General features: G+C 41.7%; 2 protein-coding genes across 2 annotated transcripts in view; one reads left to right on the top strand and one right to left on the bottom strand.

The window, feature by feature from the left end:
- The window catches only part of T265_12892 (hypothetical protein), a gene marked incomplete at both ends in the record, with an annotated part of 39,419 nt that extends 39,063 nt beyond the window's left edge, over nt 1-356 (top strand). The window contains one exon of the mRNA XM_009166067.1: nt 131-356. The remainder of the gene's footprint in view (nt 1-130) is intronic.
- A 4,325-nt stretch (nt 357-4,681) lies between these two features.
- The window catches only part of T265_01912 (hypothetical protein), a gene marked incomplete at both ends in the record, with an annotated part of 84,180 nt that continues 77,812 nt past the window's right edge, over nt 4,682-11,049 (bottom strand). The window contains 3 exons of the mRNA XM_009166038.1: nt 4,682-5,379; nt 6,632-6,973; nt 10,353-10,529. Of these exons, the coding sequence (XP_009164302.1) occupies nt 4,917-5,379; nt 6,632-6,973; nt 10,353-10,529 (982 nt within the window). The remainder of the gene's footprint in view (nt 5,380-6,631; nt 6,974-10,352; nt 10,530-11,049) is intronic.

The raw sequence follows: 11,049 nt of genomic DNA, 5'->3' as shown, positions 1-11,049 counted from the left end.
AGACCTAAGTTAACGTTAGACGCTTGCTGGCTTACAACAAAAGAAAACTTAAGACATCGCAAGTGCACGTTTTCTTTTACGCTGCTTTGTTTAATTCCTTGGCCTTCTTTGTTTTCAACAGCCTATCCAGGCAAACCACGAACAGTAGACTCTGGAGTGCCATCGTCCCACTGTCCATACTAGTGATAGACGTATTCAAGCATGCTTTTGGGGAAGATACGACCTCAAGGCAGATCACTTCATCAAAAGTTCATTTCATACTGCCGTGTTATATTCAACAAGTCCAAAAAAACATGAAACCGACTGAAAAAGATGCGAATAGGATCCTGGATTGGACGATCGCACTCTTATGTTTCGAATACCGCCCGCTAATTTTCCGTTCTATTCGCAAGCAACAAATAACCTTCTCAACGATGCGTTTGTTGCTTCATACATTGTGTTTCGACATTACCAGTTCGCTCGCAATAAACCTTGGACAGTCATTTCAAACATGCTAGTGTTATTTATTCTTATTTATTAATGCACATTGAAAAAAACTGATTGAATATTTATCTACACCACACGACTGAAAAAAATGCGCGGATAAGACTGATGTTCCAACCGTTTTATCTATCACTTTTCACTTGATGGACAAAATGCATTTGTTTTGGACTGCTTGTTGTTCATCACTGACCCATTGATCAGTTTTTATTTATCTTCTTGGTTCTCATTGTACCGAGAAAAGTAAAAGTGAGAACTAAAATGTATGCAATTACGGTGTTATCCCGTGACATTCGTTTTCGCAAATGTATCCGACTACCATGCCGCGTTCCCCGTTGTGTTGTTTTATTTCCGCATAAACCAGAAGTTTCGAGACTATGGAGTGCGGATTGAATCGGCCAATCAGAGTTTCTCGGTCCCGTCCATTTGACCGAATGTTCTAATTAAAACAAGTGTCCCTCACCTCCAAAAACTTATGGGTGCTGCTGGGAAAGTTGATTCATTCGAAGTGTGAAACTATCCTGAACATTGATGGCCAGACGAGAACTGAAAATGGGCAGCCTTACCTTTGAAATTGTTTTTGACAGTGTGATTGGATAGCTTGTTGACTGGCGAGCTAATTTCAGCTGATTTAGCATAGACGCAACCTGTGTATGCCGCGCCAGTTTCTGCATCACGCTATTTACGTCAAGGATCAAAGTATTCCAGGACAGAATACTCAGATTATAGACGTTATACACTACTCATAAGGTCACTGAAAAACATTGGACAGCCCACAACCGCTTTCGCCCTTGTTGGAGTTCATCAGGTGGCGGCAGTCCCCGAGATTCCGTCATCCTTATGTTTTACATGAACCGAGATTGCACGAACTTAGCGAAATACACACATTTACAACAAATTTGGTTTTTGTGAGGGACTCACCTGGAACCAAGCTGAATCTCTTGTTTATGGGTCACTCACACAACCAAATTTGTTTGCAGATGAGTGTATTTCGCTGTTGCAGCTTATACTTTTTCCATGTTATTGGAGGTGGTGCCTTTTCCATCTTTCAATATTTGGTAAAAGTCTGCGCTCCGTGACATTTGTAACCGTCATTTGTCAGTATGAGGCTTAAAATGAGCTTTCCAGTTTGTATACGGGCAGTGAAACCATACTAGCGCTGATTATACACCAGCCTGTAAGGCAAAGCCAGCTTATCATTGTGACATCATTACGAAGGGTACTTTGGAGTGAGCATATTAATCCATTGCACGCTGGGTTGCTAGAAAATTTTAGGCGCGTAACGGATGTTACGTACGAAAGTGTATCACTTAGAGCTCTAAGGCTGTCGTGAAACTCTGTAGCCACTGCAACGTAAAATTGCTCACCGTCCTCGAAAGTTATATCTCGCCATATCCTATCACTACCTCCGTCTAAAGTAAGTATGGGACGACGTCCATGAGAAGCTCTTCAGTGTAGTGTAGCACTGCGTTTAAGCTTTCATGCTGAGTTGGAATTGATATCAACGTGCGAAGTTTGGCGGAAGGATAAACACTTGTGCAATAGGGCCAGAATTAGCGAGACGACCGAAAATATCATGATTTCAAGGTCTAGGTTTATGCACTGGTTAGCATGGCAACAGGCTCTGAGTGCTTGCCACCTGGGTTTATTTTTGTGTGGCCAGCTTGATTGAATAATACAGGTTTCATTCTAACCTTTTTGAGAAAATGTCCCTTGTTTACGCCGTTTGCCTCATTAAAATTTGGTTCGGTGGTGGCTCTGGCTAGGGTTTGTCACGGTTGCCTAAACCACAATTTTCACAGCGAGGCTTAATGATGTATGTTAGGTTGATCCTTCGGGCCACACCGCTGTTCCCAAAACACTGATCGGCAGAGCCTATCAAAATAAGTGATCATGGTGGGATAGTATACGGCGTCGATCTCACTGCCATCTGGGTACGTGAAACATCAAATTTTGGTCTTAATTTTGGTGCGGCAAGTGCATTAGTGAAATGGTTACCGATTTTGGTAGCTACCAAATATTAAAAGAATTACATGAAGTACATAGTAAGCAGACTTTGTCTAACCGACCGCTGCAACTGTACCAGGAGTTACATCGCCTATGGATTAGTAAAGTGCAAATAACCCTATTCTAGTTGATGGTTTTTGTCTTGAAACTTCGAAGTGTATAACGTTGCTGAAGTTCATGCCTGCCACGGTTTTATTCCAATTAATACGGAACACTATTTTTGAAATATATACACGCATATAAAATTCGATCATATCGAGACAAATCTTCACTCTGTTATCCCACCAAACTGCTATGTTAATCGTGTACATAATGGTTTCCGATGGCAATTTCACTGTACAACTAGGCATACAAAAAAGAAATGTTACTTGTTCATTTATCAGCCATTTATCGACAGGGGTCGCGAGGATACATACAACACTTGAAAAAGTGTTTTGTATGTAAAGCTGACACGCGCAGTCTATCAGGAGATGCTTCCTGTGCTGTTTAGCAATAGCATTTACCCTGAGCAGTTTGTTTAGTATCTCAGTTTCTCTCATCGCGTTGGATGAAGTACGTGCAATGTTGGATACTACTAACAAGGCATGTGAGTGGTGTTTTCTCGTAAATCCGCTTAGCGTCTCTTGAAAATTGAGATCTATTACGGAATTTGTGGAGTCGCTTTGTACCATTTACTTGCATTTGAGTAAAAGTCAATGAATATCCAGGAAAGTTCAGCAAGACGCGTTCAAGGAGAAGATCGATATTCAGGTTTTTAAACAAGATGCATATGAGAGTTTTGCTCCCCTGTACAATAGTCTGTAACTGTTCAGTTGGGATTTCTCTAATAGAAACCTCCACAGAGAAGGCCTTCTTCCTATCACTAGTATTGAATATCACCGCAGAACTTTTATTGTTTTCTGGTTCTTAAGCTGATCTGGTAAAGATGGCTGATTCAGTGGGAGCATGAGGATAGTAGTAAAACCAAAGTGCTTTGCTTGCAGAAGACTGCGACGCTACCCTCTGGAACTGGCGTAGACCGGGGGAATACGGTAGGCCAGAAGACGTGCATAGTCAAGTTGAGAGGCATCAACCGAACTAAACATCGCGGTGTAAAAATGGGCACGAATGTCATCTGTTAATTCCTTTTAGTTTCAGTGCATTACCTCACCTTCCCTATTAGGAGACCACACAGGTCTTCTCCGGTGGCGCCTAATAACACATTACCAATATGGTACGGAACTTCACCTTCAACAGTTATGATTCTGTCGTCCCTAAGGTGATAATTTCGACAAACAGACAGGTTTTTGTGTGAATGTGTTTTACTTTGAATGATGCACCCGCTTTCGTGCGCTCTAATGTGCTGCGCCACAAACCTCTTTAGCCCTGTGCAGACGGTAATCCGCCATGCTATGGTATCAAGTGCCATATCTTCCAAGATTTGGACCTTCATACTGTTATCCTTTGATATTATTCTAGAAGGTATACAGTATCTGTCCATCAGCATTCCTATGATCAAGGAAGCTTTAACCCAGAACGTTTGACTCAGGAAAATTTAGGGTTTGATCCGTAAACGCACCAAAGTGTGGAACACCTTGATAATCCCGATCCCGCCGAATCCTAACACTGGCAAAAAAGGAAGACGTAAAATATGGTTATACCGTTGGAACTTATCTTTCAGTGGTAAGATGTGCTAACAGTTGAATAGCACAAGAAACACTTCAAAGCGTTTCCTTGTACCGATTGCTTTTCTGCACAAGTACTTTCAAAATCAAGGAAAAATCGGGTTATCTCACTTGTACCGTGAAACGGAATACTTTTAAGAATGTACAAAGTCGGAAGTTGGTTGTTTTCGGCAGAGTAAAGTGATAATAGCCCTTCAACTTTAAAGCAAGGCCAGTGCGTCTCAAAAGAAGACGCTTCCCGCAATTCACTACCCTCTGCGTGGATAATAGTTTGACGAGGTAATGTGTGCACACTATTTTTTTCTTCAAAGTATACGCTGACACTCCATTCATAACAACCAGCGATATTTTCTTGATAAAACACTACTCATGATTTTGTTGAAAGCCATTTAACATACTATGACTGATTTCGTTCTAGTTAGGGTTCATAGGATGGGAAAACTCTCCGAGTTTAGGCATCCTTGAGTTCAGCTTGATCCCATATTGTACGAAACGCGCTAAATATTACCCGAACAAAAAGGCTGAGCCGGTATGAATCTGAAGTGGTTTAATATAACAGATGGGCATAGCTCTATGAATTTAGGTACAATAAAGTGACGGCGAAAAAGGCAAAAATTCATGTGGATTGCATTTCGAAGTCACATAAAGGAACACAGATGCAGAACAACTGACAGAGGTCCAAATCCTAATGTGAATGAAGAAGTAATGTCCCGAAATAATATTGCTCTAACAGGTACAATAAGCATTCAGAACTCGTTGACTTACTCATTCAAAAAAAGGTTTAAAATAGAAATGCTGCTCGACAAATCCCCATATGTTTTCAATGCGACAAGTGTATTTGTCCCCCGGGATTGCGGAGACTAGGATGTTTTGTTTTTCAAACATTGCTCGTTTTCTTATTGGAATGCACCCTCGATCACCACGGCAACGGTACCATATCAACCTCCCGATCGGTTGACCGAAATCCGCTGCTCCACATTCAAGAAACCGAGTTGGTTGGTGCTTTGAAACACGGAAAATCTGTCGAGGTTGTTTGCGCTCGAAAACCGGGGCTCTCCCGACACTGACGAAAAATTTGACTTGCTCCTGTACACTGCCAAGAAGTGCGCTGGTCTTCCCACAAGACCAAAGTCCCGCGTGTTGAGAAGAATTAACGGGTTTTATGTATAGTAGCTCAACACCAGCGAGATTCCAAAATGAGTCCGCGTGCCCGTTTGATCCATGCGCTCTACAATTTGGCAAAATGCAGGAGACAAATGTGCGCCTTAAGAGAGTATCATATGCAGAGCTCTGCGTCATGAAACACTAGCCATTCGTGCTGTTAAGTCAACACAGAAACAGAATGTCTGTCAGTTTATTATGTAAGGCAAACATCTTCAGTCGGATATCACTGGACCGAAATCCGGGGAACACAAAACTGCGCTTGAAAATTTGATTTTTTCGGCGTCACAACTTAGCCCACTTCGCGGGTGTTCACTAAAGAATGGGCGAAACTTCTGAGCTACGCTGGGCCTACAATGTTTCACTGCTTCTGAGCCAGATCGTGCAATTTTACTCATTGTTCGGTGCTTTTACTTGGTAACTGATTTGGACTGATTCTCGCCTGGTACACCAACAAGCTGCTAGCAACCTATAGGAAGGGCACATTTTCACACCGGATATCTTCGTAAGTATCAGGTTAAAGAACCAAACTGATAACCTGATAACCATCCAAGAATTATTTTACTGAACGCTTCCGGGAGCAGAATAATTTACTTTTGTGATAGGCTAAATGTATATCACTTCAAACACTCGTCAGACGACTCTTACGAGGCCCACACTTCTAAAACATCTTTTAGCTATTCATTTCGAACTATTCTCCAGTTAAATCTGTCCCACAAAACACAACCCACTCAAAGGAAGCTACTCACAAGGTTGCTGAAAACTCTTCGACAGCCCACGACCGGTTTCGCCTGTCCCCGAGTTTCCGTCAACGTTATGATCTACTTGAACCCAAATTGCACTGTTTTCGAGCAATACACTCATTTACAAATCAATTTGGTTTTCACGGGAGACTCAATTGAATCTCTCGTTTATGATGTCCTCCAGCTGAATGTGCTGCACACAGCCGCCTCATGATTCATTTGGTACGATATTCGAGATATCGCAGTATATTTTCATAAAGGAAACTACTCACAAAGTTGCTGAAAACTCTCCGACATCCCACGACCGGTTTCGCCCTTCTTGGGGCCCATCAGGTAGGCGCAGTCTCCTGTGAAAACCAAATTGATTTGCAAATGAGTGTATTTCTCGACAACCCACTTAAGTCTACATTATGGAGCCTGCTCGGATGAAAGTGACTACATTATTTCTGTGTTGTTGGCCTGACCTGGCAAGCATTGTAGGCGTGACTACGAAGGATGAAGTTTTATTTTCACCCCAGCTTCTAAACCAGGCAGTTGAGACATGTGAGCTCAAGTTTGAAGGTGCAACCATCTCACCTGACACGATTCCACGTGAACTCCGGAGTCACTAAGTAGCCAGCCGTTGCGGTTTCTTCTTTTATACGGCAACCAAGCAGTAGCGTCCCACCCTCAGGTACGGTCACCAGATGTTCAGCCACGGGTTCTGCCGTTTCGTTCCGGTGGATTACGTGATACTCAAGGAATAGTCGTGGAACCACATGCAGCAAAACCATGACCTCAAGTTTTGTTTGACCGCCGAAGCTCTTAGCATGGCAGGACCAGGCGCCGTTGTGACGAGACGGATCAAGGTGATATAGTTGCAGGTGGGCTTGCCAAACATTGTTCAGTGCGGGGATTTTGATTGGGGTAACGGGATAACTGCGAATGTGAAAATCGTTAGCAATATTAGTCTTAAAGCCAAACCGATACAAAGACAGCGCGGCCGTATTACTTTTCATAATCATGATGATCAAAGATCACAAAAATCTCAACTAACTCAAAATGATATGAAAATTGACGTGTGTCCGACCATTCCTTAAGTTCAGTTAAAGCAGGTTAAGACTGAAAACAACAAGAAAGTCTCCAAATGAACAAAGTACCATTTGTAGGCTTCCAGAAATTAAAAAAATCTCCATTGGCTAACGTACTGTCATCCATTATCATCTCGGAAATGTGGAGTTACACACTGAACAAAAAGAGGAACTCATAAGTAGGCTTTTGTTTCTTAGTTATCATCACGGGCTTCCGGGTCATTGTTCATATCACATAAATTCTAGGGATTCTGACGAGTTATTTTGAAAAAAGGTGAAAGTATCTGAAAAAAGATTTGAGAAAGTTTGGCTCGTACAGAACAATATCCATAAATCAGCGATTGCTCAAATTTTGCTTTAAAGTAAGCTCCCTTTTCTCCTCTTGACCGTACTTGAAGTGGATAGGCAGCTGCAATCAAGTCCTGTTTGACTATTTGGCTTCAATGAATTTTGATTGCAAGATATGCTTGCCACAAATTTGACCAGGGTGATGCGACAATTATCGATTGTGCGCCCTCCGAAATTCTAATGTTTTTATGGATTTAATGGCCTAAAACGTTATTCTTACGAATAACAGGGGGCTAGGCGTTCGTCCATTTGCTTTGCGACCCACTGGATGGTAGGTAACCTGAAAGTGGATAAGTCCATCGGAAGTTCAGCGACTTTGAAATATAGTCTGGATTGACGAATACTGAAATAGTTGAAAGCAAATAGTATCCCGCCAATATCTGAGGCTTCTGCTTTCTTCGGAATTTACAGAGTTAACTTGATAATGTTGAGACTTATTTGAATCGTGAGAAAGGGTGTTGCACCTTTGTGAAATTTGGCAAGTTAGTAGGATAAAACTCTAAGCGGTTAAAAAAAACCGTCTCATCTTAGTTCACTCATTACTTTTTTGCCAACGCCTCTAGTTACAAGTGGTAAATGCTTAGTGAACCTTTGTGCCTGGTAGCATTTCTGGTAAGTAATGCCGTGGAGATCGCTCGAATCCATAGGTAAGCTTGACCTCCTCGCATTTTAAAAAGTCTGTGCACTCAAAAATACTTATCGATCAGATCGCCAACCCAATTTAGAACAGCGAAACATATTGAAAAAATAATAGAGTTCCGAATTTGAGCCATTATCTCGTCGCCTTTGTAACCCAAATAAATATAAGACACTGATGAGTCTAATGGTATCTGCTCTTTCGGACGAAAATCACGTGTTATTTCTTGTAAGAGAATAAAAATGCTATTTATGAGATGCCAGCACTTTGTACATCTATTTCATCTATCCATATACCACAATTTATCAGCCAAGTATGATGCCCATAGCAAACAGTCGAGCAATCCAACGTGAGCTTCACTCTGAGAGTCAAAATAACATACCGGTAATAAGCGTGCGTCGCATAAACAGGTAGGATGCATCTGGCGAGTGGAATAAATCTGTGCCGGGAAGCCGAATAACATTGTATTATTGAGGATAGTGAACAATGTGCACTTCAACAACCCTAAAACCTTCAAGTCAGTGGGTAGGCTGTGGATAGTTTCTTTACAAGTGACTATGGGGCAAAATGAGGGGAATACAGCCCGAAAGTCTAAAACACCACTGATCGTTCAATCACGCAGATCATGGTACCTGATCCGATTTTAAATGTCTTCCTGCCTTAAGGACGTCACATGAAGGGCCCACCCGAATCTTCACTCATAGTTCACAGTCGAAGAGAGGCTTTTACATTTCTAAGAGAAATCACCCGTAAAATTCCGCTTGGCTACTCACACAGTGACAAGTACTGGCTTAAACTTTAAATAAATGTTTCAAACCTCCTGATGATTTACAAATCAGAGTTCACTGATCCATTAGGCTTCACTGATGACCAGACAGATTGGCTTTGTATCAGGAAGTGTCGCAGTACTAGTAAGCCGTACGTTTAGCCTACCTCCAGCCTGATTCATGTGCCCAGTAATCTATGATGACATAGGCGATGGTGGATCATTTTCGGGTTACGTTTTACTTCTGACGCTCCCTAGGATTCTGAAACTTGGCTACTGGTCCTTGGACACAAACATTCAGGTCTTCTTTGATTGAACTCAGAGCTCCTCAAGCACACTAACACCACCATTCAAATTCAGTATGCGTTATGGTACCTTCTGCACATGTTCAAAAACGGATGTAGTTGCTCATCCAGAAAACGAACCACATGGAATCCAATGCTCCAGTTTTTTTGCAAAATTATCGATTACACTTCATACGAACCAATATATTGGGTGGGTTTGGTTTTTAGATAACAATTTATGGCTAAGTGAATTCGCACGATCCTCAATTTGGGGAATGCTGAATAGGTTTTGACGTTCAGAGAGAAACGTTTTGAGTATAATGAAAAGCATATTCTCCAGTCACGATGATGAGAATACAGTAGGCTAAATAATAGCATTTTCTGTAGTTTGAGGTGATGTTCACACAAGACTCCCTTCACTCCAAATTCTTGATGGGAATTAGGAAACAGGGGGTCAGTTGAATATCATTTATACTGATAAGGTATTCTCAATGAACCAGTTATTCACGCTGAGTTTCTGTTTCAATAGGAAGCAATATGGCAGTATTTTCTGAGACCTTATACTGAACAGCCAAACTGTGCTATCATGTCTACCCGACAAGCCAAAAATGACCGCAGCGCAAATGGATGCGAAAAATTGTTTACTTTGTTAACTTAATCACGGTGTAGGGATGAGAGTAATGGACAGGCTTAAATCACCTAGTTTTATAGCTAAACGAAGAACCCTGCGGGTGCTGTGCAGTGACAATAGATATAAAGGAGAGCGGTTGACTGCACTCCTGTATTCCAACCGTAACTTTCGCCTCTAGAATACACCAAGAATGAGGTACTGAATCTTTAGGAGCTGGATCCTAGAGAGCTAAAAGACTTAGATTGCCTTTTCATACAGATTTCTCCCTTACTTCTCCGTACGTATGGCAACATGGATTCGCTAATAAGGACTTGGGAAACTAATCCGAAGGACGACACAGGAATTTCACAAGGATCACTAGAAGCATTCATTGCTGGGTGGTGATCATTTGAAGATATGGTCTATAAGGAAGATAGTTTCAGCATTCATTCTGATTTTCAGCCACTTCATATATCATATAATCAAACGGCTTGACGGGTGAAAAAGTTTGGAGACTCCATACATAAGTTGCCAGAGTTGAACACATGAAACAAAATTATAGAAAGGTCGACTAATACTCACGTCTTCCCGTCTTTCAAGTGTGTCCAATAGACCGTTGGCATTCGTGCAGAAATGATCCAACAAGGAAGCCACGTGTTTGAACCGGCGAGTCGTTCAATCAGAGGAACTAATTCAGCAGCTTGTTCCGTGTCGAACTTGCACGGCCATCTTGAATACACTTGAAACTGGTGCCGGAAACTAGGATAGAGAAGATGATGTAAGTCTTGAATATCGTAAAATGACAGCCGTCCACTAACTCGTGTATATTCTTGATACTTGCACTTGTGCAACAGATAGTGCATGGTTGGGTAGCTTGGGGTACTTTAGCTGTCAACCGTAGGCATGTAAATGAGGGATTTTTGACATGTCGATAAAACTGCAATGAAATACCCATCGGTGTGACTTATTCACTCCTTCCACTAAAATCAGACAGGACGTCCGCTTACATGGAGATCCGTGAAATATATATGGAAGTAGGTCTGGTCTTCGTTTTAGTCAGTCCACCCAAAACGAGCTGAATCCATTTTTTGGTTGTGTAACCCGACTGAAATTTTCCAGATATGGTTACATAACCCAAACCTCAGCACTATCACACACACAATTCATCGTGCACGTTACCACGTTTCCTGTATGGTGAGTAGCTCGTAAATATAAACAAATAAAAGTTACTAATTACGTGTATGTATAGTGACCAGATGGAGGAAAGGTTTTGGATACA

Source organism: Opisthorchis viverrini, assembly GCF_000715545.1.
Source record: "Opisthorchis viverrini unplaced genomic scaffold opera_v5_21, whole genome shotgun sequence".
Taxonomy (NCBI): Eukaryota; Metazoa; Platyhelminthes; class Trematoda; order Opisthorchiida; family Opisthorchiidae; genus Opisthorchis; species Opisthorchis viverrini.
Note: the sequence above shows the minus strand (reverse complement) of the source record. Positions and strands in the feature narration are given on the sequence as shown.